Here is a 27,795-nt window from a genome sequence, read left to right as displayed (position 1 = left end):
ATCAAATGCAAAACTGGTGTTTGTATTTACAAACACTATAAACTGAAACCACGGAATCATACTTAAATGGCGCTGATTAAATAAAAGTTGTTGACGCATTGCAAAGAGAGTACTTCCTGACTATTCGCTAGGTAATTGTAGGTGTTACCCTAAAACATAGATGCTGAACTCATAACTAATAGGATTACAAAGTCCTAGAGAAACAAAAAACAACAGTTAACCTTAACGCTTGTATGTTACATCAGCCAGGGCCCACAAAACCATGATTCAAATGATAACACCCTAATTCCCAGATGACTTGAATGCTTCAAGTACCAGTTTGGTCTGCTCGTACATCAAATCCACCTGCTTCAAGAAAAGTTCAATTTCCTCCAACCTCAATTTCTTCCACTTCTCCTCCAATTCCAACTTCTTAGGACTGCTAATCATGCCCCAGCCATGCTCTATTATTTTCCCCTCCGAACTTAACACACCAGTGCTTCTATTAAACTGAAGTGACATTGGCATCCCTGTGTTTAGACTGGTTTCTTTCTTGGTTACTTTGTTCTCTCCATCTGGTGAACCAAGCTCATCAGCTTCAGGTGAAGCAACACTTACTCTTGGATTCTGGTTATTCTTTGCTTTCCCATTAACTTTTGTGCTATCATTTGCTACACCATTAGCTTCATCACCCCATATCTTTTTTGACAATTCATAAGCTTTTTGTTCATGGGGATTCGAGAAAGTCCGATCCTTGCCATCTTTACGTTTCCTCACATTGTTCTCATATTTCTTTTTCATTCTTCGCACTTTGTCCAACAATTGAGCTTTGCTAACATCAATATGCAGTGATTTCTTAAGGAATTCATGGAAAGCACTAATGTCAGCCATTGGTTCAGCCCCTTTCTTTGCAGCATATTCAGTCATACCCTTTAAGATCACAATTTCATCTTCTTCGCTCCAGAGCCTCTGAAATAACTGCTTCTTAGAATCATCTACAGTCTTCTTTGGTGTTTCCTCTGTGGTACCCTCATCTAGATCTGCCAGCTTCCTCTTTACCCTCTTTGACTCCTTCTTGCTGTTTTTCTCACTCCCCACCTTCCTTTTCAGAGGGGTGGCATCAGTCTGCACTGGAGCGGCCAAACTAGGCTTAGATCTTGGCTTCTTAGTAGCTTTAGATGGCTCTTCCATGGGCTTGGCAGAAATTGACTTAATACTTGGATCTGCTTGGTTACTACTGTTGGGTTAAGAATAAGATCCAGACTTGGGTCTGATTGTTTTGGGAATGCACTGAGGTTTGGGTCGTACCTGCTTTCTTCTCACCCAAGGACTTTCTGATTACAGTCTCTTGCACACTCCAGATTCTGGCCTTTCAATTCTTGTGAAGGCCTCTTTTCTTTCTTAGAAGGTCATCTGCTGGTTCTGCCTCAGGTCAACGATTTTGTGCCATTACTGCATAGACAGAGAGAGAGAGAGTTATGGAGAGAGAGAGGGAAGAAGAGGGGGGGGGGGGGGGGGGGGCGCTCATGGTTAAGAAATGAAACGACATGAACACAAATGGATCTACAATCGGTTTCTTTTTCTTTTTGATAGAAGTTGCAGTAACATATATCATCTCCACAACATAACACAAGCAAAGCTTCCATTAAAAATAACAGTAATTAACCAAGTACATGTCTGGACCCCAGGGGCAAATTTGATTTTTGTTGTTGATGCATTAGCCAATTGTACTAGTTGGTTACTGCTATGATGATTGTACCTCTACGGTTAAGTTGTTAGCCGAAGGGAAGAGAATATATAAGGCTGGAATGTATGAGGATGGGAATTCATGTGGAGTAATACAGATTTCTTTCCCTCCTAATTCTCTTTCCCTCTCATTTCTTTCTCTCAATTGCCCTCCCATCCTTCAAATTGTCCCTCCAAAACTCTCTCTCTCTTTTGGTTACTCTATAATTCCAGAATTGCTCAAGCCTGACATTAGAGACTTGACAGTACACCACTAAGTTAAAAAGTCACTTACATATTGAATTGCCGTTTTTGTCTGTTGTCAAATTAATTTTACAGACAATAACACAAAAAAGAGTTTAAAACAATATTCTAAAACACGCTACGCGCTAGTCGGATATTAGACTGGGGCCTAACGCCTAGGCAGGGCTGTCAAAATGCAAGATTCCTCCAATTCAAACCCTAATTCCACCTCCCAAAGTATTCCTAAGCTTCCCACGGCATCCTTTGGGAACCCTTTTGACGTCTTCAGGGTCACTCTCTGAGGTGATCTCCCGCCTACCTAATGACCTGGATCTCGTCTTCGACCCCTTCGATGGCCCACCGGGGAGCTTCGACGAGATCAGATCGGAGGATGATCTGTTCTGCACTTATATGGATGTTGAGAAGCTCGGATCCAGCTCTGCCAACAGCGACAGTCAGATCAACATTGCCGATGGTAGTGGAGGCGGAGGGGAAGCAGGGCTTAATCGGGGCTGGCGCCTAGGATGCCGATTGGCATGAATTCACGGCAGCCAGGGGCTGCCTAACACCTTGGCGGCACCTAGACAGCTGCCTAGGCCGCCTTTTTGAACACTGGTTTAGAAGGAAGAGATAGAAAAATGCGGTGAATCAATAATAACTGCCATAATGCCAAAGCTAGAACCGTGTAATCATCAATTTCCATCATCTGCCTCCAAAGTGATGAAAAATTGATAAATTCTTTGGTTAACACAGACACACTACAGTACAGGATCCGTGCGTCTCATCCTTTCACATGATATTGGACTTCCAAGAAACTTTGCAATACTATTTGAGCACTAACCTCATCCATGCGTGGAATCCAAACAATCTAAAACAAGTAATAAAATACTATATAATCAAATACATTGATATTGATGGTGCAGAAATCTTTGGTTTACAAACATAGACAATCTTTTGTTCTTTACATAGAGAAAAAGTTCCTCTAAGCAGTTATGAGTTACTGTAGCCAATCTCACAGCATAAGGTACAAAGACAAAAAAACAGCATTAGATACCCTAACACTCAGCTGTTTCATGAAAATCTCACTTTGATCACCCCCCGCCCCAACCCATGTTCAGTTGTAACAATCGAACACCAGACCTTTCAGTTAAGTTGCTTCATCAGCCTACCTTTAACTATTATTGACCCAATTGACAGAAATTGCCCCATGCCATTTGATTTCCAAGTGCCCTTATTAAGGGCAGAATAGGTACTTTTCATGTGCTATGGATGGGTTGGGCAATAAGTGAACATTTGGTTCACAAGATAAAATATTGGGAGATGATATATACGAAGAATGTATATCATATTAAACTTTATTCCACATTTGATAAAGTGGGATAAGTGATAAATGTTAAACGTGATTGTATAGAAGTATTAAAGATAAGAATAAACTAAAATGAAAATTTGCCTATGGTCAATATGGTACAACATAATTCATCTATTATGATATGTTTATTTTATAATACTAAGTATATATTTATGCACAATCCTTAAACCTTCAGAGCCCTTACCAAGGGCAGCAAAGTTAAAATCCAATGAGGAAGAAGTTTTAGAAAAAATTACCATTAAATATGAGAATTTTTATCATTACTCTCATTAATGACATAAAGAAATAGGAGTGATTGATGAATGTACTCAAGATTCTTCTCATGATTTAAGTGAAAGAGTACTAAATCTCCAAGTGCAGTTCCAAGAACAGACCTCTAATATAGAAGTCAACAAAATGTCACATAGTAATACTAGACTTCCAAGATTCTAGATATTATTACATGTCATGTACTGCCTAAAATTGAATTTGTAATTCGGGGGAAATAAGAGTGGGGGGGGAGTAGAACAGAGGGCACATGCTTGGTGCAAGTTGATGTGAGTTAGTTAGGTTGTTATGATTTTGGAGAGAACCCTCCCATTTGATTGTGGGGAGATCAATATAAATAAGGACTAATCTCAATCGATGAAGGCATGAATGAAAATAGTTTCCTTCTAGAATTCTCTCCCTCCAATTCTTTGTTCTCTCTCTCTCTCTCCCTATCTTTTCTTCCCTAATTCTCAGAATTCTTAAGTAATTCTTTAGAATCCTTTGTCAGATCCCTAAGCTTTGACAATTTGGTATCAAAATCGATCTCGGACAACTCCGATCGTGGTGAATTCAGGAAAATGGCTGAAGGGATGCGAATGAGGAACATGGAGATTTAGTTTCAACAATTTGGCTCTACAATAGCGGATCTATAGGCGGAAGTGGATCATTTGGAGCTCGGATCCAATTGTAACTATGAGGCGATCATCTCCATCGATCAGAAGCTCGATGGAGTGGTCACCCAGATCAATGAAGAGGTGGGAATTCAAATCTAGGAGCAACTGTAAGGATTTATGGTCATGTTTGCATGACAGCATTCAGTAAGGCTATCTCCTAACTTTTCTCCTATAGAGAGGTCTAATTCGATTCTCCCTGGACAAGGGATGAGTCAGAAGAGGCTAGGAACCTCTGAGATTGGAGATGATCCGATGGAAGTGAGAGAAAATGTAGTAGGAAGAAGGCAGGATGTAATTGGGGGGCACAACCACCCCGGGTTTCCTATGCCAAAGCTGGATATCCCCATGTTTGATGGAAGCAGCCCCAGATGGTGGATCAGGAGGTGCGAGAGGATGTTTGATTGGTATGGGGTTATAGATCAACACAGGGTGGCCCTGGTTGTGGACTACCTCAATGATGCAAGAGATGAGTGGTACTACGGATGGTCCAAGGTGAAGGAGGGATGTCAGTGGGCTAAATTTGTAGAAGAATTGTGTGAGAAATTCGGGGATAGGGGAATAACTAATGTGGTGGAGGAATTCAACAAGATCCGACAAGGGGGATCAGTGTTGGAATGCCAACGTAGGTTTAAAGAATTAAAAGCATTGATGCTTAACCACAACCCCTATCTCACTGAGGCTTATTTTATCTCTAGCTTCATAAGCAAGTTAAATGAGGAGTTAAGGCCCATGGTGAAAGTACTGCAACCCAAAACTACCACATGCTTGGTGCAAGTTGGTGTGAGTTAGTTACGCTGTTATGATTTTGGCGAGAACCCTCCCATTTGATTGTGGGGAGATCAGTATAAATAAGGACTAATCTCAACCGATGAAGGCATGAATGAAAATAGTTTCCTTCTAGAATTCTCTCCCTCCAATTCTCTGTTCACTCTCTCTCTCTCTCCCTATCGTTTCTTCTCTAATTCTTAGAATTCTTAAGGAATTCTTGAGAATCCTTTGTTAGATCCCTAAGCTCTGACAATTTGGTATCAAAGTCGATCCCAAACAATTCCGATTGTGGTGAATTCAAGAAAATGGCTGAAGGGATGCAAATGAGGAACATGGAGATTCAACTGCAACAATTTGGCTCTACAATAGCAGATCTACAGGCGGAAGTGGATCATTTAGAGCTCGGATCCAATTGTAACTATGAGGCGATCATCTCCATCGATTAGAAGCTCGATGGAGCGGTCACCCAGATCAATGAAGAGGTGGGAATTCAAATCTAGGAGCAACTGTAAAAATTTATGGTCATGTTTGCACGACAGCATTCAGTAAGGCTATCTCCTGACTTTTCTCCTATAGAGAGGTTTGATCCGATTCTCCCTGGACAAGGGATGAGTCAGAAGAGGCTGGGAACCTCCGAGATTGGAGATGATCCGATGGAAATGAGAGAAAATGTAGTAAGAAGAAGGCAAGATGTAATTGGGGGGCACAACCACCCCGGGTTTCCTATGCCAAAGCTGGATATCCCCATGTTTGATGGAAGCAGCCCCAGATGGTGGATCAGGAGGTGCGAGAGGATGTTTGATTGGTATGGGGTTTCGGATCAACACAAGGTGGCCCTGGTTGTGGCCTACCTCAATGATGCAAGAGATGATTGGTACTACGGATGGTCTAAGGTGAAGGAGGGATGTCAGTGGGCTAAATTTGTAGAAGAATTGTGTGAGAGATTCGGGGATAAGGGAATGACTGATGTGGTGGAGGAATTCAACATGATTCGACAAGGGGATCAGTGTTGGAATACCAACGTAGGTTTAAAGAATTAAAAGCATTGATGCTTAACCACAACCCCTATCTCATTGAGGCTTATTTTGTCTCTAGCTTCATAAGCAAGTTAAATGAGGAGTTAAGGCCCATGGTGAAAGTACTGCAACCCCAAACTCTCAAGCATGCATCAGAGAGTGCCAAGTTACATGAGCTAACAATGGAAGCACTAATGAGGAAGCAAAGGTTGTTGAATAGGGGTGGAACACACAATGTGTTGACCCCTATTGGGAAGAACCAGGGAGGGGAAGCTATCAGAGGGATGTAAGGAGTTAGGAGCTTAGCTCTATTGGCTCCTAAGACACAAGGGGACAGGCTAATAGAGCAGAGGAGGCAGGCTAGACTCTGCTTCAAGTGTGGGGATAAGTATATACCCAAGTACCAGTGCAAGAAGCAATTGCTTCTACTGGAATGGGAGGAGGAAAACATAAAAGAGGAGGAAATGTTAGAGATTCCTGAAGAAGAGGAGGAAGACAATGGGGAAATCTCCTTGCATGCTCTGAGAGGGTTAGCTAATAATAAAATCATTAAGGTTGAAGGGAAGGTGGATGAGAGTAAACTGATGATTCTCATTAATAGTGGGAGCACCCATAGTTTTTTTAGACAAAGGAACTGCCAAGAGGTTGAAGTGTTCCCTGATCAACACTCAACCCCTCACAGTAACCGTGGAAAATGGGAACAAGGTAGCGAGCAGATCAACCTGTGTAGGCTTCTGTTGGGAGATGTAAGAGGAGGTCTTTGAGACAGATCTCAAGTTGCTAAAATTAGGGGGTTGAGATGTGGTTTTGGGGGTGGATTGGATGAAGCATGTGAGTCTTATATGCTTCGATTTTAATAGAATGGAGGTAACATTTGACAAGGAAGGGAAGAGAATGACCTTTGTGGGCAGTAAAGAAGTGGGAATGTGTAAGATGATTACACGGAAGCGCCTACAAAAGTCATTAAGCAGAAGATGACTTAGGTGGCCCAGCTCTTCTCTATCCAAGCACTAGAAGAAGAGGAGGAGGATCAGAAAGCAAGGAGTGAGCTGATGCTGATTGTCAGTAGCCCACCTTAGAAGAAAAGGGAGGTAAACCAACTTGACCTACTCCATATACTTTTAGTTAGTTGAATATAAGGAATTTTTAAGGAACTTACAGCCTTACCCTTTCCTAGAACCCACGATAATTCCATTAGCCTAAAACCAAATTCTGAGCCTTTCAATGCCAGAGCATATCGATACCCCCCAACCCAAAAAACAGAAATAGAGAGGATGGTTAAAGAAATGCTACAACACTCTCTAATTCAATCCAGCCACAACCCCTTTGCATCCCCAATGTTATTAGTGAAAAATAAAGATGGATCATGACGTTTCTGTGTGGATTACCGCTAGTTAAATGTCCTGACAATTAAGGATAAATTCCCAATTCCCCTCATTGAGGATCTCTTAGATGAGTTGAGGAATGCTACCATTTTTTTACAAACTTGACCTAAGAGCAGGCTATCACCAGATTAGAATGAACCCACAAGAAATAACAAAGACGACATTTCGAACCCACCAAGGTCATTACGAATTCCTAATAATGCCTTTTGGCCTTACTAACACTCCAACTACTTTTCAATCCCTAATAAACCAAAATTTTGAGCCACATCTAAGAAATTTTATCCTTGTATTCTTTGATGAAATAGTAGTGTATAGCCACACTTTTGAACAACACCTCACACACCTGAAGGCTATCTTTGAGATCCTTAGAGTCAACCAATTGTATTTAAAAAGGTCAAAGTGTTCATTTGCTCAAAGAGGAGTGGAGTACCTAAAGTACATTATTTCTAGCCAAGTGGTTAGCACAAACCCAAAGAAGGTAGTAGCCATGCAGTTGTGGCCAAGACCTACCACCCTCAAAGCCTTTAGAGGATTCTTAGGCTTGACAAGGTACTACAGAAAGTTCGTGAGGAATTATGGGGTAATAAGTAGGCCACTAGCACAATTGCTGAAGAAGGAAGGTTTCAGATGGGGGCCACAGGCTAAGGCAGCCTTCAAACAATTAAAGCAAGCCATGAGTGAGGCCCTAGTGTTGGGACTCCCAGACTTCAACAAGACTTTTGTGCTAGAAATTAATGCGTGTGACAATGGTGTTGGAGCTGTGTTAATGCAGGAAGGCTGATGCGGTCACCAATCAAGACTCGGCCCAAGGCCGACTCAACCAAACTAGAATAGTATCACCAAAATAGTAGTGCCATAATGTTATTTTAATACTTCTTAAGTTTTAGAATTCTACTTGATTTAGGATTCTACTTTATATTTCTACTTGATTTAAGATTCTATTTCATGTTTCTTCAAGGGTTTATTTTGGTGTGTTTTTTTTTACACACGCGCTACACGCTGCGTCAAAGGCAGACCTATAACTTTCATCAGTCAGGCATTGGCTCCTAGGCATGCAGGGTTGAGCATATATAAGAAGGAATTTGTGGTTGTGCTAATGGTAGTAGAGAAGTGAAGACACTACCTTGAAGGGGGCCAATTTGTTATCAAGATTGACCACCAAAGTTTGAAGCATCTATTACAACAGAAACTTCACACCCAATTATAGAAGAGAGGGATGGCTAAATTAATGGGTTTTGATTATACCATACAGTATTAAAAAGGGGGAGGAAAATATTGCGGCAGATGCCTTGCCTAGATGCTAAGAAAAAGGGGAAACAACATCCATTACCAATTTGGTGCCGGATTGGTACCAAGAGGTGGCCAGTAGCTATGACTTAGATGAGCAACTCAAGGGACTACTGGAGTAGTTGGTATTGGACCCCACCAGCAGACAAGGGTATACACTGAAGAATGGGGTGCTCATGTATAAAGGAAGGATCATAATTGAAGACTGCCAAGCTATTAAGGAGAAGATACTCCAAACCCTAGATGAATCCCCACTGGGAGGACATTTGAGGATTCAAAATACATACTATAAGGTGAGGCAACTTTTCTTTTGGCCCAAATTGAAAGAAGCAGTGGTTAGATTTGTGATGGCTTGTGACACTTGCAAGAGGTGCAAGCATGAAACAGTGGTCACCCCTGGGTTATTACAACCTTTAGATATTCTAAGACAAGCTTGGGAGAGTGTGTCCATGGATTTTGTTGAAGGGTTGCTCAGGTCAGAAGGTAAGGACTGCATACTCATGGTGGTTGATAGGTTTACGAAGTTTGCTCACTTCTGTCGTATCCCTTGGATCCGATAGGGCTTCTCCCTTAATTAGGAGAGTTTAGGCGGGAATTCAGAGAATGGAGGGAGAGAAGAATTGAGAGGGAAGAGAATTAGAGAATTAAAGGGAGAAATTGAATAAGAATCAATTCAAATGTTCGATGCTTGCAAATGGCCTTGGGCCGAGTTTATATACTCGATTCCCAGCGGTTTGGCGCCAAACAGAATAGCTGTCGTTACCGCAATCAATTGTAAAGAGTTCTAGTAATTACACTTGCCTCCCTTACTTTATACTTATTACAATAGGTCCTCCTAGGTACATGACAACTTCCTAAGCCTATCTCATCCTTACACCACCTAGGAAGTTGCTAGAGTGTTCCTTAACCAGGTCATCAAGTTGCATGGGGTTCCTAGAACTATCATTTCTACTCGGGATATGGTGTTCACTAGCCTCTTTTGGCAAACATTACTAAAGTCTATCGGGTCAAAGCTTAGCATGTCATCCGCTTATCACCCCCAAACTGATGGACAAATGGAGAGAGTCAATTAGTGCTTGGAAAACTACCTAAGGTGCCTAAGCTTCCAACAACCTAAGGTTTGGCATAAGTGGCTAGCTTTAACCTAGTGGTGGTACAACTCCAACCACCATAGCTCCATTAGGATGTCACCTTTTGAAGCATTGATTGGGTACAAGCCCCCTTTACTACCAATTACCCAAGAATTCACCAATGTGGTAGCAGTAGATGCCCCCCTCCAACAAAGACAGAAGGTTCTCCAACAGCTCAAAAGAGATTTGGCTATGGCCCAAAACAGAATAAAGGAACAGGCAGACAAGGGTAGGAGTGAAAAGGAGTTTGCAGTGGGAGAAGAAGTTTACCTAAAGCTAAGACCCTCACATGTTAAGGCACTGACCACTGAGCAAGTAACCAAGCTAAGTCCGAGATACTACGAACCTTTTCCCATCATAGCTAAATTGGGCGAGGTGGCTTATAAGCTTCAATTGCCATAAAATTCTCAAATTCATCCGGTATTTCATGTGTCTCTATTGAAGAAGTACTTGGGAGGTCAAGTGAGTCCCAACTTACCTACGGGTAATTAGAGCATTGAGCCTGAGGCAGAGCCAGTAGCTATCCTAGACAAAGGGGTCAAGGAGTTCCCGTAACCCAAGTGCTGGTGAAATGGTACCATCTTTACACAGACAAGAATACCTGGGAGTACCTTCCGGATTTGCTCAGATAGTTCCCTAGGGCAGCTAACTTACTTTGTATTTCTTGAGGATAAGAAATTCCTCAAGGGGAGGGAAATTGTCATGTACCGGCAAAAATTGAATTTGTAATTCAAGGAAATAGAGGGGGGGGGGGGGGGAGTATAACCGAGTGCACATGCTTGGTGTGAGTTAGTTACGTTGTTATGATTTTGGCGAGAACACTCCCATTTGATTGTGGGGAGATTAGTATAAATAAGGACTGACCTCACCCAATGAAGGGAATGAATAAAAATAGTTTCCTTCTGGAATTCTGTCCCTCCAATTCTTTGTTCTCTCTCTCTCATTTCTCTTTTTTCTCTTTATCATTTCTTCCCTAATTCTCAAAATTTTTAAGGAATTCTTGAGAATCCTTTGTCAGATCCCTAAGCTTTGACATTACACTAAACCAACCCCTGTGGACCTTCTTCATGAAGTTGTTTTGTATAACCCATACCAATATGATGGAATTTAATTGATTAAATAGAGGAATGATGAAATGAGTGAATACATCTTTATAATGCTTTCACAAAAGATGTGCATTTATGATAATATCTATAAACCAAAGGTGAGCCAGATAGTCAAGTAGCAACCATGATCGTTTTGTAGCACAACTACAGCTGTGTTGGCAGAATATACTGCCAGAATGCAGAGGCAAGAAATTCTTAACTGCTAAGAAGATCAAAACACCTCCAAGTTAACACAAGTTATCGATGTTGGATAGGAATGGTAATGGGGTGGTTTGGAATAGGTACCCCTCCCATCCCCACTAGGTATTTTGTCTAACTCCTTGTCCCTTGTTTTTGTTGGGTAATGGGTACCCATACAGCCAAACCTCATAAATGTCATACCAAGTAATAGATTAAATATTTGTTTTTCATAGTTTAAATAATTTCCTAACAATTTTATGCAAATTTTTAAATTTCTTTTACTTGGTCTCAAATTTTTTATTTCACTCATTCATTAGAAAACTCTACCTATGGATTCTTATCTATTGTTAGTCCTAAAGCCTAGATTAAGGGGGAGAGTTGTGCTAGCAAGACAACCATTGTAAAACTCATCAAATCAAACAAACATGAATCCTAAATATACGAAAAATCACAGGGGCGTAACCCTTTATAACGACACACTACATTGATCACGTGTAGAGGCATAAGCTAGAGTCACTACATTAACACCCAAATGTAGTGTCAAATTTGCAAGGCTTTTTGCCTTTTCATGGATGGCCGAGAGTGAAGATAATCCAAGATCATAAATTAAAGATTGGTTAATGGCATATTGGGACTTTCAACTTTAATAAGAAAACTTATTAAGGTGGTGTGACGACTAGGAGAAAAAATAATATTACGTGCCTCCAAGAGATGAGATGGGATGGAGAGAATGCTAAAATATTAACAAAATTTGGATATATACTTTGGTATAGGGAAGAATTAGGCAAAGAATGGAGTGAGATTATTATGGAGAAGACTTTAAATGATGGGGTAATGGATGTAAACAAAAAAAGGAGATTGTTAGGATTCCAAAATTTTAAGGAATTGATTATGTTCTTTCATTTTGATTTTAAATTACAAAAACAAGTTGATTATAATAAAGTTCCTTAATTTTAGCGATCAGATTAGATTAGATTAGATTAGGTATCTTTAATTACTTGATTATCCTTGATTATGATTCCTTAAATTTAGGGATTAGATTAGGTAATGTACTGTTCCCTGTTTTATTAGAGATCCTAGGTAATTAAGGAATACAAATCTTAATTGACCAAGAGAACTATATACATACACAATTACCTTCAGGTTATTTTGCAACCAATCTAAAATACAATTCAAAGCTTTAGGCTGATTTGGAGGATAATACCCTTCAAGAGATCAAAACCCTTTCTCTTTTTCTTATTCTCTTTTCAATTTTACCCCAATTTTCCTAATAAACCCCAGGAGAAATGATTATTGCAGCTAAAATTGCTCTAGGAGAAGAAATTATGAACGCTATCAATATATATGCATTGCAAGTTGGATTTTAGGAAAGGAGGTAGAGGAAAAAATTTGGGAAGATTTAGAGGGGTTGGTATAAGCAATACCTAGAGGAGATAAGATCATTAAAGGAGGTAACTTCAATGGCCATCTGGATAGATGAATGGACTTAACGATGTACTAGGAGATTATGGATTTGCATAATGAAATAACGAGGACAAAGCAATTTTAGATTTTTCCATCACATATAAGTTCATCTTAGCCAACTTTAGGTTTAAAAAATGAGGTAAACAGTTAATCACATATAAAAATGACATATCAACCACCCAAATATCCTGAGCACTTATGAGACATGAGGATGATAACTTATGTAGCAAGAATTGTAAAGTTATACCAGAAGAATGCCTAACCACTCAACATAGACTTTTGGTCATTGACATCCATATCAAAAATGGAGGAGAAAAATGATACAAAACAAAATCCAAGAATTAGATGTTGGGATTTAAAAGGTGACAAAAAAACCATTTTTAAGGAAAAAGTGTGTGACAAAAGAGATTGGGATGTAGAATAGGCTAACCCAATGTGGAGTGAACGACCACTTCTATTCAAAATACAACAAAAATGGTTCTAGGAGAGTAAAAGGGAAAAGACCCAAATCAAGAAGTCAAGGTGGAGTGAAGAGGCACAAAGAGAAAATCAAAACTAGAAGAAAAAGAATAATGAAAACAAGGATATAGGACACTCTTCCCAAACATAGAAGAAAAAGAACAAAATCTATTACCTTTTTTTATATCAAGAACACTCTTTGAAGCCAAAACTGTCGACCATGTTAGTGAAACTGCCGATCGCCTTGTACATTTGTTTTTTGGATTGTTAAAGGCAAACAAACTGTCGATTGTCTTTAAAAATCGACCAACCATTTCCTTAAAAGTTGTCGACCAGCCTAATATGCCTATCAACCGGCTGTTTGCATGCTCTTAGCCACCATCGATCAACAACCACTGCATCAAATTTGGTCCTCCATTTTTTAAGTTAGTTGACCAATTTCTTCAACCTATTGACCGATCTATGTGCATTTTTGAAAAACAGTCAATTGATCTTCTAAATTTGTCGAGCGTTTTATTCACAAATTTCTTTAACGACTAGTTTTTACAGGCTCCAACGACTAACAACAACTAGTTTTTCTTCAAGTTTTAGAGAAGCTTATATATACAACCCAAGGAAGCACTAGAGAAGACTAATAAATGGAAATGAAGTGTTAAGAGCTTACTATTGTATTGATAATTCTCATTAGTGCTTAAGCTTTCATTTTTCTCTCAAAAGGTTACATTTATCATTTGTATTATCTTGTTCTAACCTTTGTGTTTTATTCGAGAGATCATTGTAACTGAGAATGTCAACTCTCAGATTTTCTTTTTGTATATCATTCTTGTAATTCCTAGCTTGTGAGCTAGAGGGCCTACTTTGGTACAAGTAGGAGGTTGTATTTCCTAGCAGTTTATACTAGAGGGCCTACTTGATAAAGTGTTGATATTAGGACTTACAAACTAGGAACAATGAGAAGAAAACTTCCACACAAACCCTTACACACTCACGAAATTAGAAAGCCAATAAAAGTAATCAATTATAACAAAAGAAAATATAAGAACAGTAAACGAAAAGATCAAACCACAAGAGATCGAGATTTATCCCGGTTTGAAATGCACTTAAGCAAACCTACATCCAGTAGTCCAACACCCACAGAGCAATCTTTATTCAGTCAGAAATATGATCAGTACATTAGCCTCTCGTCTTCATCTATATCCTCGGGGACAAACCTCTTATTCTCTCAAAAATATACAAGAACTAAATCCTTATCACTTAACCTATCTTTTCTCAAGAATGAAAACAGCACTTGATCACAGATGAAAGTGAGAACTCCCCTTGGATCACTCAACTACCCCTACCCTCTTATTTATAGAAAGGACGGACACTCCAATGTAACTAACTGACATTGGGATATTACAATTAGACCCCAAAAACTAAGTAAATTACACTTGGAATTTGAAACCTAATTGTTCTAACTTCCAGTCGATAAAACACCAACATTTCACTATCCTATCACTCAAACTCGGGGCAAACACAACATAAAGTAGGAGGATTTAGTAGATTTGAAAATCCATAATGAAGAGCTAAGGTAGTAGAGTAGATTAGGTTTAGCTGAACCACTCTAAAATCTTGTCTCTAGCATTATTTTGATTGCCTCCTTTACTTATATTTCACTGTGTTCACATCTATCTTTAAAAATCTCTAACAAATCTTCAAAAATCTTAAACACCCAATTCACCCCCCCCCCCCCCCCCAACTTGGGTGTGTGGGGCCATACTTGTGCAAACCTAATAACAATAAAGTTAGTGGTAAAAGGTGAATTTATCTTAAATATGATCGCCATAATAGACAATGGTGCATACTAAATTGTGTATGTGAAGAGTTAATTCCAACCCAATATTTTGACAAAAATTCATACATAAATTAACTTCAACTAATGGATAAAAAATGCAAATAAATTACAAACTATCCCATTCCTATAATTGTCGTGAACAATTTGTATTAAAACATTGTAATCTTTTGTTTCACAGCTGGATTCTTGTTCCAAGGTCAAGAAGACGCAGATTCAGATACAACTTTATTGTTTAATGAATTATGGTTGGAGGTATGATTTATATAGTTTCTGATTCATTTTGTCATATTCTTCCAAATTATGATTTCTAACAATAATGTCATTTTCCTAAACCCAAGTAGCAAAACTATAGCATCAAAGGTGCATCTAAAAAATGAATGCTCGCCTCATGAAAAAAGGAAGAAATAAAAAAAGAAAGCGAGAAGCACTATACAATGTCATCATTCTACAATGGCAAAATTGTCATTCTTCCATAGTTATTATTTTTTCATTAAGACAAACGATAAGTCGTAATTCTTTTTGGCAAGGATGGAAACCTTTAATTTCTCTTTCAATCACTTAAAATAGATAATACAACCCAAAGTGAGACCTTGTGTCTATATTTGCATTTGAGTTCAAAGTAACATCAGCTATCAAAAAATCAGATCACATATCTAAGTAAACAACAAGGTTCTTGACATCTAAATTATGGATGAAGAGGTGAAGATACATAGATTTCATACTTAATTAACATTACACATTTTTCGACTATCTTTCTTCTCCCAAACTTATATTGTTATTCAGCAAAATAATCAATAAAAGTAAAAATACCCAAATTGGATGTTATACCTAGGGCCACTGGAACTACTTTCTTGGACAGGAATTCTACCACACTTCCTATCGCACACTCACAGATTAGATCTTAGAAACAAATTTAATAGAATCAACAGAAAATATAAACTGAAACAGAATTAAGCCAAACAAGAAACACAAACCACACATGCACAAAAACACTGAGATTATCCTGGTTCATGCCATGTGAATGGCACTACATCCAGTCTCTAAAAACCTCCTGAGAGCAGTCTTTATTTCCAGAAATCAATCAGTACAGTAGTGGCCCTTCTTTTCCTTCTATTTCCTGAACACCCCAATTGTTTTCCCCAAAATTACAAAGCTAACAACACCTAGCCTTTCTCTCAGAAACAATCAGCACTCATTACAAACAGAAAAATGAGAATTCTCTCTTCATTTGCTACCCCTTGCCCTCTATTTATAATAGTAGGTGGATATCCCAATAAAGACATAAAATATTTACAGTTGAACCCCCCAACTTAACACTAATTATAGTTTGGGTTACAACTTCTATTTAATACTTCATTGACCCTCAAATACAATGCTATAACTGATCTTATGAACCTATACTCTAGACAACATTTTAACATTGGAATAACTATAACTTTATGATGTAGGTCTCCTGTCAAGAGTGGTGAGGGAACAATTCGTCTCACACAAACGGGGAATACAGTTGGGCGATTGGGGCAATCACACCACAGATCCCAATAGTGTGAGTTTTTCTTCACCTTATATATGGAAATATTAAGACATTTTATTTAAACAAAGCATTGTGAATAATTGCATTGTCATAGTTGAACCAGTATACCCGTATGTACATACAGCTATGTGAAGGTTTGAATTTTAGTTGTTATGGACGAAGAAGTTTCTTATTGATTCCACTCCTAAACTGAAGGGTTTCGCAAAGATTGGCATAGGCGCATGTTCAATCTGAACCCTTTATTTCCAGGTTTTCCCGTTTTCCTTTCAGTTTTTCACTAAATACCTAATCTAGATCTCGGCGCGCTGAATGTCCTGCAAACAGACCTACATACACATCCACGCGTGGTGGAGAGTAGAACTTTTGATAGCATAATATTACCAAAATGAGTTCGATACAGAACTTCACTATGAAAGAGTTCAAAATTTACAGCAAAAAGACCTAGTTCTAGTTGAATTTCATACAGAGAACAAGGAGTTGGAGCGCACCTGAAGCTGACTCGAGTAGAGAGAGCTAAGAGCGAGAATGGATCTGGATCTGGAACTGGAACAGCGTACAGCTTCAACTTCAAATTGGGAAGCAATTCTTCGTAGTCCCTGCCCTAAATATTATAAAAAAAATTAACGCGTAAACCGTCCGTGTTCGTTCCCGATGCGTCGTTTGATTTGCTTACAAAATCTGCCCCCAACTTTTATGAAATTTACATGACTGCCATCCATTAGGGTTTCACTTCCACACTTCGATTCTAACTTCAATTGCTCGAGCTGTCGGCTACACATTCTCTCTTCTGCAATCCCTTTATCCTTCTAATCTTCTTCTATTATTATCTCATTCAATATCGAATCCATCAGATATCGGGTTTTTCAGTATTTTCATCCACTATCGAATAATCCGCTGATGCAACTCCTTTTCCCCATTTATATTATTATTATTATTATTATCATCGTCGGCGACAGATCTATCACCGGCGACGGCGACGGCGACGGCGACATCTCAAGGTAACCTTGGTTTGTTACTGCTGCTGCTTCATTGAAGCTTGCGTTATCGTTTTCGCTCTTTTGGTTTGGTTCTGTAAGTGTTGGCCGCACTGTACATGATTTAGATTGTTTAGACTTCATTTTTTTCTTTTTTTTCTTTTTTGATAGTATGATTGTGTAGACTGGTTGGCTTCCACATTTTGATAAACCTTTCTACAAGCACGTCAACATTATGGGCTTCATTTTTAATTTCAGATGACATGAAACCCTAGTTATGTGATTATAGCCATATTGAATTGAAATTACTCTGAGCTTTGTTCTGGAATCACATAAACTGGGTCCATTATGCAGCACATTAATTATGGATCCAACCACCAGCATTGCAAACAGGTGTAAAAGCAACCCACTATAGGTTTCTAGTTTTGGTTTTCTGTTTGCTATCTTCTCATCCACACAGAAATATATAGCCATTTCATCTTCACATTACTCTGTAAATTCTATATGCATGTATGACAGTATAAATGTTTGTGTTTATTTATTTAAGAGATAAAAAAGAGAGTTTATTTTTTCTTAGTTTCATTCAAAGCCTAAAAGTATGGGGAGAATGCTGCAAGGTCGAATAATGAATTCAATCAGATGCATTACCTGTATTTTGGAAGTTCTTGAATTTTGCTGTGACTTGTATTGCAACACCACCATAGATAATTGGTATACATACACTGCCATATATAGAGGAGAAATGGAAAAGACTCGATACCCACCACCATATCTTAGAGAGATGTTACATCTCATCTTTGGAAGTTACTTGGTTCTTGGGTTAGAAGTTATATATGCTTCTTTAGTATTAATGTCACACATGCTTTATACTTGGTTGGCCTCATCATCAGTAATTCATTAAACAGCATACAGGATAAATAGAATAATATTTGATAAAGGCTAATCTAGGGCTACTTGTTTTTAAAAGAATTATTTATATCCGCTTTTGGGTTGAATGGTAACATCCAAAATGCATTTCCTTTTCTGACGGGTTTGTTATAGATTTAAGTAGCAGTGTCTCCCAAAACTAGACTTCACTAATTGCCTCTAATCCCTGCTCATCTGATTGCTTCTGTACCAGGGAAAGCTACTGTCTGTTTTTTTATTAAAGTAATATATTATCTACTGTCCTTTGTAGGAGGATGATCTATAATCCAGGCCTATTAGGGATTAGGAGAGTTGCATATGGATAAGTGGCCGCCTTTTCCCCACTTAACACAACATATCCAATATTCAATCTATCACTTACTTGAGCACCCTTTAGTGTGGCCTATTTGGGTATTAAGCTTTTTTGATGCCCTTCATGTGCCCACTCCAGCACAAGGGGATAGCCCAAAGTAGAGGCCTTTTTTTGGTGTTGGGGGTTGAGGGGGGTTGGATGGTTCCTTACAAGCGGTTTTGAGGGGTGATTCGTGTTCTTAATATGTTACTCCAGGCTGCAAGTGGGCAACCCCACAAGTTTGCAGTTTGCTTGTTCAAATATTATTCAACATGTTAAAAATGTCTCTCAACTCCCTTTGTACTTTCATATAATATTGTAGAAAAATTATGTTCGAAGATAGTTAGAATGGTTATCTTATTAGAAAAAGGTGTTGTAGAATCATGTCCTTTTTGTCCTTATTTTAGATTTTGGGATAAGTGCTCAACTACATGATTTATTTGTCAATTAAAAGCATAATTCAGCAACACAACACCTTCTCACCCCCCATCCCCACCACATACACATCTATCTTCCCCCTGATTTTTTTTTCTAGTGACCTTTTAGTTCCTCAACCCATTTGTCTTGTGTTGACTAACTGCTAAAACCGAGCATGGTATCTTACTATTCCCTTTTCATAGCATATATGTTTTTCTGCTAGTACCTGCTTGTTAACTGGTCCAAAACATATTTTCCTTGACTGACAGATGGGAACTAGAGGAGTTATCGGGGATAAATGGTCCATGAGGATTCTCTGGGTCTGTGCCATTGGAAGCGCAATCGGTATGCACTAGTACTATATGTTTCGTCAAATTTTGTAAAGAAATTCATTTCGATTTCTTGTTAAATGTTTATTATATTTCTGCGTTGGTTGCCTCTGCCATTCTTCGTTCTGTGCCCACTTTAAGTTCTCTCTTTAATCATCTTTTCTTGCGTAGGCCTATACATGGTTGCTGCAGAAAGGCAAGCCCAGAACCGGGAGCAAATGTTGGCTGAATCACTAAAAGAATCGGGTCCTGATGAGGGAGAAGAAGTTTAACTATCAAAACGTGGGTATACAAGTTCTTTGATCTGTGGTTTTGTCTGTTTCATGGTTGTTTGGAGCTCCTCTTCAACTCAGATATACAATGTCTTTAGGCTTTGGATGTCTTGCTAGTAATGATTCAATGCTGCTAATAGGGAAAAATCAGGATTCTATTAGCTAGACCCATTGTCTTAAGGCGTAGTAAAATAAAATACTTGTACTGGTAGCTAACGGTTGGATTTGATTTGGTGTGGCCGTTATTTGGGTGGCTATTTGTCATACAGTCTACCAATTTAGGGTCACTATTTCAAATAGATGTCTCGTGTGGCTAAATGTTTCGTGTGCGTCAATCTTAGAACTCATTATTTAACCTTGGGGACTGCCACAATATATTTGGGTACTGACAACACCCAGTGTATGGTGTAAAAATAAGGGTAGAGTAGCCCGCGCGCCTAGATTAACTAGCAAAAAAGAATATATTGGGATATTTCTTTTTAGACTCTCAAGTTCCGTGTTCGACCTTTGACCAAGAGATAGTTCAGCAGACAATGACCGATTCTGAAAAATGAAAAATGTTTGCCGCCCTCACGTTTGTGGTTGTGCTAAGGGTCGAAATCTGCCTGCTGAATTTCTTGATTTATCTCTCATGCTGAAATCGTGGAGCCGAATAGGGGGATGCTCGTGATGATGTGTTAACAAAAAAAAAAATAATAATAAGAGTAAAGAGTATAGAAAATAACACACAAGGGCATGTAAGATAAAATACAAGGGGAGGGGGTGGGAGTACCAATGCCAACCAAGGTACCCTACAATTGCCCTCCAATAAGTAACCAAATTAGGTGAAACGGGTGACTTTTAAAATAGTAATGACCTGTTTGGTATTTAAATTAAATAGTATTAAGATAAAATTAATGATAAAATAAAAGAGTGATGGAATTAAATAATATTGTCTCCTGTTTGATAAAAGGTATAACTTAGACCCTTATCAAAGTTAAGTTTCCTTTCTTGAAGTTTTTTTTTGTTGGTATTTTAGTCATTCGAGCACTGTCCCAATTTTGGAATCAGATCATGTCCCTAAAAGAGTCCTGAGGCTTTTAGGGTTATGCCACTCTTCCATAGGACCATGGTTTGAAAAAAATAAACTGATTTCTAAAATTTAATATCAATTATTTTATAAATTCTAGACATTTCAATTGATTTTCACTAAATTGGTTTTTAAACAGATGAAAAATTATTGCTTTTTTAAATTCCAATTCCTTAGAAGAAAAAAAATCCAATTTAGTTCGACTTTGTCACTACTACAGCCCTTTTAATTCAACCATACCAAATGATGATAAAGTGATTATGGGGCATCTATCTTTAAGGGAAATTACATAAATAATTACTTTTTATTGAGACCTCTAAAGTAGATGATGTGTACATCTTACAATTGGGTTCAAGTCAATGGGCACTATAATCCTAGGTTTAAGACAAAGATCTAATTTAAGGGTATACCAATCCAAAGATTAGATTTGGATAGACATGGACTTAAAGCCCACATGACTTCTTACCAGGATCAATCCATGGATTCAAATTTAAGTGGCATAATTATAATCATTCATTACTCTGAGGCACAATTATGACCCTTTACTAACTTTACAATGTGCTTATATAAAATTATAAATTTCAAAAGTTAAGTATTTCATTAATTATATTATTATTGTAATACTTTATCTTGATTCACATGACTAACTTAATTGGTAGATGACATACAAAGGGATGGAGCCCCGCCCTCTTTCTACAGGGCAAACAATACCTAGACAAACTCAAGATTGAGTATAATAAGAAATATCTCGAGGTCAAGAAAAACTAGTCAAGAGCAGAACCCACGACATCATCAATACCCACTAAAAAATATACAAATGAAGATTTCCTGCAATATAATATAATTTATTTTGTTATATAAATAAACAAGGTATTTTGATATTATGAAACTCTGTCAATAAAGTGAATTTTCAAAATACCTTTTATATATTTTGTTTCAAAAACTAAAAATTAACTATATTTTCAATATTTAAACTCATAATAAATTTAATTTTACCACTACACTAAATTTCATCAATCTTTAAATTTTTCTTAAAAAATTAAAAGCTAAACTGTAGCTATCAGTCCTTATTTGATGATCTTTTACATTTTCACTTAAATGTGCATAGCACTGAGTCACACATCTAAGTAATATAATATATATATATATATATATATACACACACACATATATATTAGTTGAATAAGAAAAAATAATTAATAAAAAACTCTATATTTTTTTATAACCTAAAAAATCCGAGAGATTCCTAGTACACACAATTTTTAGTTCAGAAAATGCCACTCTTTAAAATTTATGGTTCACTTAGACTCGATCCAGATGTACGAATAGGTTTGTTACAAAGTGAAACACGAGACTTAGTCCATCAGATAGATAAAGGTGATTACATAATCTTATCTATAGATAAAATTAAATTCAAGATCTTCTGATATCTTAACTTTCAAAACGCGTGTGATGAATTGTATGCCCTACCCAAAAGATTAAACTAAGTACGAGATTACAAATTTAAACTCTTTTTCTTTGCTGTAGTGGTTAGCTACCACTTCATATAAAGGTGGGTAAATTATATGAAACTCTCTTGCACTTAGGGTCATATACAACTTACCCCTTATACTTTTGATTGAATCAAATAAACCCCTTACATTTTCAAAATGTTGCAATAAGCCACAATTTATTATTATTTTACACAATTTTATGCAATCTATTGGTTGATTAATGCAAAATTTTGTATTTTTTTGATATATTGAAATTCTATATTTAGAATTATGTATTTTGTACGTAGATTATTGTATAAAATTGTATAAAATAATAATAAATTGTAGTTGATTGTAATATTTTGAAAATATAAGAAGGTTATTTGATGCAATTAAAAGTACAGGGAATAAATTAGACATGACCCTAAGTGTTGGGTTTCATATAATTTACCCTATAAAGGTTTACTTTTTCCCAGTGGAATAATCTTGAATAAACTTTGTGAGTAAACTAAAAAGAAAAACCATAACCAACCGAAAAGCAGTGGAGGAGAAAGAGGGACAAACGGTCACTAAGAGTGGCTGTGGCTCCTTCTCAATTAAAAATACTGGACTTCTACTGTGGGGAAGAGTGAAAGTGAGTCGCTTTGTCTAGCCCTAGCCCAACACTTGTTGAATGGAATATTATGTTATTATTACATACTATTTTAATATTTTATATAATATTTATTATTAATAGTTAAAAGTAATCAGTAATTATTTAATAATTAATAGCTACCCACTCTATAATACATAATTATTGATAACTATTAATATTGTTGTTGTTTAAATATAATAATAAATTTTTTTGTGCACGAAGAATGTCTTAATTAAGGTCTGTAAGTAACTTGCAAGAAACAAGTGATCTATAAGGAAAAAATCGGTTTAGAGCGCAAGTGACCTCTCATGTAGACCCTTCAAATACTTAAGTTAGTCTTTAAGTAAGAGTGTAGAATACAAAGAAAATAAAGTTATAGTATATGGAGAGTTGTGAGCGTACATTTGTTAAAGAATGAGTCTCCTATTTATAATGGGGGGAAGAATGACAGATGGAGGGAAATGCACAATCTTCGACCAACATTTCCAGCTTTCTTTCATATTTATAGATAAGCACATCAAAGATAAGTTTGGCTCGATCTTGTCAAGTCTCTCAGCCATAGTAATCCTCAAGTGACTTTCACTAGCTTCTCGCCCACACCAGTTCCCCAGCCAAGTTTTTTCAAAAGTTTTTTGTGAGTCTTTCACGAGTCTCTCGTTTAGATCTCTCAATCACTTGAGCTTGTGTTTAGTTTTAGTTATCTATCTCCTATACTTATAGTTTGTTTTTACGAATTTCTTCTTTTGATAAGTTGTTGGGCTTCTTTCTTTAGGTTTGGGCCTCTCTATGGATATAGATCCATTTTCTTGGACACAATAAATATTAAATATTATAAAAATATTAAAATTTTATATTTTAAATAAAATATAGATGAAAGGCAGGGTGGTAATGAGAGCTTGACGAGCCACCACCACTTCCCTGGAGGCTCTGGCCACTATCACCCAAAAGTGGCTTCTTTCAAAGCGTGAGTGGGTCCAAAATTCAATCATTTTTTTCGTGAAAATAATAACTAATGTCTCGACTTAGTGAGACGACATAATTTTTAAAATTTAAAATTTAATTTTTATTGCTAAGATTTTTTTATTTTATATTATTGTTTCATAATCTTTACCATAATACTTTGTATTTATAATTAATTGTATTTTTGAAATATGAATTATACTCATCAAAATATTATTCACCAAAAGCTCATTAAAAAAATACTAATTTTTAAATCATACATCAGCTTGAACCACTCATTGACACTTTTTAATAGTTCACAATACTTTTATACAAAATTAGAATAATTTATAATAATAAGTAAATCTATAATTAATTTTAAATATAATTATTATAAATTTTATGTATATGACATCAATTTATGAAGAGAATTAAAGGATAGATCACTATTTTATTTTATTCGTGATATAGTCATGTTATATTTGAACAAGTAGAAAAATGAAGAAAATTCTTTCTCGATGAATAGTCAATAACCAGGCATTTACAATGCATTGAACAACTTTCTTTCCAGCACGATTAGAGGAACTGAAAAGAAATCAGAGTGAGAAAATCTTCAACAAGATGCAATGGGTTATAAAAAGAATGATCGAATGCGTCAAATCACAAAAATATCCTCTTCTAATTTATAGATTCATCACCTTTACCCTTGGCTGCCTCCTTTCCTCTCAATCATGGCCGCCTCCAGCAAGCTTTGCATCGCCTCATCGCCGCCCTGCATCGCCTCGCGACGCACCTCATCGACCATCGATGCATCCTATCATCGCCCAGTTGCAGCGTCTCACATGATCACCACTGCATCCTGTTGTCGTCTCACTATAATGCCTCACGCCAACTGTCGCTGCAACATCTCGTTACTTTGTTGTTGTCGCCTTTGAATGAAGTTATATGCTTCATTCTAGATAAAATCTGATTAGACTTTATGAATTAAACTCGATTGGGCTTAATTCACAGATGAAGACCGATTGAGCTTTATAAATTAAGCTCGATTAAGCTTAATTAGCGGATTAAGGCTGATTGGGTTGATTGAAGATGAAGCCCGATTTCAAGCCCGAATAATGAAGTTCGGACTTCATCGTCAAATAAAATTTGATTCGATAATCGAGTTTATACATATTTTTGATACATGTAATGCGGTCCCATTTCACTTTCCCATGAAAATTTCGTTTTCCATGAAGTTCGCAGTTGGATTTGGGTCGCTATAAAAAGTGCTTCTGGCCGACTTCAGCCCCGAAATTCCAGTCCACCTTCCCAAGAAAATTTCGTTTTCCATGAAAGTTCTCTCTCTCTCTCTATAAAACCTCCCTCACTCATCCACTCACTCCCCATTTTCTTTTTCATGTCGGCTCATTTTCTCAGGCCGCCGCTCTTGTCCGAGCCAATTTTCTCTGGACTCAAACAAAGGAAAATGGCAGCCCGCGTCCACACCTCAACAACAACTCCACTTTCCTTCGATCCAAACAGGGCCGAACCCGACGATCCCGTCTACGACTACGCAAAACTCTGTCGACCCAGTTCCCGGGATCCCGTTTCCAGCGCACCCATTTCCCCAAATCTGCCGAAACCCGCCCGAACCCTAACCGCCGTCGACGGCGCAGATCGGAACGGGGATTTCAACGTGTGGCTGAGAATGAAAGAAGAAGCTCGATCGGACGGCGAGCAAGAACCCGTATTATCAGACTACTATTTCACCTCAATCCTGTCTCACGATTCCTTGGAAAGCTCTCTGGCCAATCATCTCTCGGTGAAGCTGAGCAATTCGAGCCTTCCAATCGGCACCTTATACGACCTTTTCCTGGGCCTGCTAGCAGGGGATCGGGAGATCATCGGCGCCGTAGAAGACGATCTGAAGGCGGTGAAAGAACGAGACCCGGCTTGCCTCAGCTTCGTTCATTGTTTCCTGAATTTCAAAGGGTTTCTGGCTTGCCAGGCGCACCGGGTGGCGCATAAACTATGGCTTCAGGGCAGAAAAACTCTGGCTCTGGTGCTGCAGAACAGGGTGTCGGAGGTTTTGGCGGTGGATATTCATCCGGGGGCGAGGATCGGACGGGGGATACTGCTCGATCACGCCACTGGGGTGGTGGTCGGAGAGACGGCGGTGATCGGAGACAACGTGTCGATTTTGCACAACGTGACTTTGGGCGGCACCGGGAAGAGCGGGGGCGACCGGCACCCGAAGATCGGAGATGGGGTGTTGATCGGTGCGGGGACTTGTGTTTTGGGGAACGTTGGGATTGGGGATGGGGCGAAGATTGGGGCGGGCTCGGTAGTGCTGAAGGCGGTGCCGCCGCGGACGACGGCGGTGGGGAACCCGGCAAGGTTGGTCGGAGGGAAGGAGAATCCCATTAGGCTGTACAATATTCCGGGTTTAACCATGGACCATACTTCCCACATATCGGATTGGTCTGATTATGTTATTTAAGGACCCAATGAAGGGTCTCTTTGCAAGGAAATGGGCTTTTTGATTGGTCCCATATTTGGTGTATTTAGTATGTTGCAGTCACTATTCAGGAAACATGATTTATCTTAGTCATAGGATTTAACATTCATTTTAGATATTTTGAAGGAAAATGTTATTTGAATTTCTTAAGCTATATCTTGAATTATATAATGTAGATAAAATGATAAAAATATTTCTCATTTAAGGCGGTGTGGGTAACGAGACGTATAACTAAAATACCCTTTACCCAAAATGATGAGATGATGCAAAGCAATGAGGCATGGTGGTGAGACTCGAGAGGTATTTTAGTTATTTGTGTCAGTGTGTGTAGTTTAAGGTATAGCCATTGATGTATAAGTAATATGATTCTATTTTGAATGAGTTTCGTGTTTTATTATATTATACATTTATTATTGTATCATATCTTCCTCTAAGCAATGCTATTTTAGAGGAGAGGAAATGACAATCAATTTTTTTTATCAAATTATAATTTGAGAGTTTTAGTATAGAAATTGTTATTATCAAAATATAATAATAAATTTGAAACGTGAAAAAGGTAATTTCGACATTTGTGTACACGGATGATTAGGAGACCCAAAATGATCAAGTGTCCTAAAGAAATGATGACTTGTTGATGAGCAGTTATTTGCTGGTGAGAAGTTGCTTGATAATGAACGAGAGGTTCCAAATGATCGAGATGTTTCAAATTATTAAGAGGTCTAAGATGATCTAGAGGTTGTCAAAACGAACAAACAATAAAAAGCGCACGAGAGGTTATTACTATGCAAATCTTTTGATGGTTAAATTAATTTTCAATTATTTGAACATAAAAATAGGATTTGAGTATTTAATGAACGTAAGAGAGGAGGTAAGCCTCCTATTTATAAAGGAGGGTGAGAGAGATATATATAAGTTATTCTGAGTTTCTTAAATGGTATATTCTTGGCATATTTCATAAAATTTTAAAATATTATTGATATATTTAATTCGAGAAGGTCTGTTGACTTCAAGGAGGCTCCCGAAAGTTGGAAGATTTTGATTTTGCGACCAGGTGGGTGGTCAGCCATGACCGAGTGGTGGCCTCTCCGTCACTACTCAATTCCATTTTGGTTGTTTTCCTTATTTATGCCGCATAATTGCTTTGCCCCCTAATGGATTGTACTTGCTTTTACTTGTGTTCACAGATTGCTTGCTGCTTGTCAACCACTGAACTGATTCCAAGCCCAATTGATCTTCAAGCTCCACAACTTCAATTAATTAATTAATTTCAACTTTAATTGCCAAACTTTTCATTAATTAAAATAATATCGCAATTGGAACAACCTTGAACCTTCATGGAGTTGAAGATTAAAATAATACCTTCAAGGATTGGAATATGGACACTCGGTCATTGTCATGTGCTTGATTCCTTCTTTGTTGCCTTCACTTTTGAATTATGTTTTGACCCTATTTAGATATGTATTTGACCCAAATATCTATTAGTAGATTTTAATCTAGATCTACCACTTGAGTCATTCCGTATTCAAATTATCTGT

The 27,795-nt window shown here is 37.8% G+C and overlaps 3 protein-coding genes across 6 annotated transcripts; 2 read left to right on the top strand and 1 right to left on the bottom strand.

Moving 5' to 3' along the window:
* Positions 1-46: 46 nt before the first annotated feature.
* LOC127791780 (STOREKEEPER protein-like) lies at positions 47-17,051 on the bottom strand. 2 transcript variants are annotated; one of them, XM_052321823.1, is made up of 3 exons: positions 16,888-17,051; positions 1,288-1,431; positions 47-1,202 (listed from the first exon to the last, which is right to left on the bottom strand). In XM_052321823.1, the coding sequence occupies exon 3, from the start codon at positions 1,168-1,170 to the stop codon at positions 283-285; it is 888 nt and encodes a 295-aa protein (XP_052177783.1). In that variant the 5' UTR covers positions 1,171-1,202; positions 1,288-1,431; positions 16,888-17,051; the 3' UTR covers positions 47-282. The 2 variants fall into 2 exon arrangements, with proteins under 2 accessions (XP_052177783.1, XP_052177782.1); XM_052321822.1 differs by having other exon boundaries at positions 47-1,431.
* On the top strand, positions 16,314-19,913 carry LOC127791782 (uncharacterized). Of its 3 annotated transcripts, none has more exons than XM_052321826.1 (3): positions 16,314-16,411; positions 19,318-19,393; positions 19,549-19,913. In XM_052321826.1, exons 2-3 carry the CDS (start codon positions 19,318-19,320, stop codon positions 19,647-19,649), a joined length of 177 nt encoding a protein of 58 aa, XP_052177786.1. In that variant the 5' UTR covers positions 16,314-16,411; the 3' UTR covers positions 19,650-19,913. The 3 variants fall into 3 exon arrangements, with proteins under 3 accessions (XP_052177786.1, XP_052177787.1, XP_052177785.1); XM_052321827.1 differs by lacking the exon at positions 16,314-16,411 and adding an exon at positions 17,146-17,406; XM_052321825.1 differs by lacking the exon at positions 16,314-16,411 and adding an exon at positions 17,151-17,397.
* Positions 19,914-25,044: 5,131 nt separating this feature from the next.
* LOC127791449 (serine acetyltransferase 1, chloroplastic-like) lies at positions 25,045-26,414 on the top strand. Its single transcript, XM_052321336.1, has one exon. The coding sequence runs from the start codon at positions 25,160-25,162 to the stop codon at positions 26,240-26,242; it is 1,083 nt and encodes a 360-aa protein (XP_052177296.1). The 5' UTR covers positions 25,045-25,159; the 3' UTR covers positions 26,243-26,414.
* Positions 26,415-27,795: the final 1,381 nt, after the last annotated feature.

Source organism: Diospyros lotus, chromosome 15 (genome assembly GCF_014633365.1).
Source record: "Diospyros lotus cultivar Yz01 chromosome 15, ASM1463336v1, whole genome shotgun sequence".
NCBI classification, from domain to species: domain Eukaryota; kingdom Viridiplantae; phylum Streptophyta; class Magnoliopsida; order Ericales; family Ebenaceae; genus Diospyros; species Diospyros lotus.
This window is presented reverse-complemented; position numbering and strand designations above follow the sequence as displayed.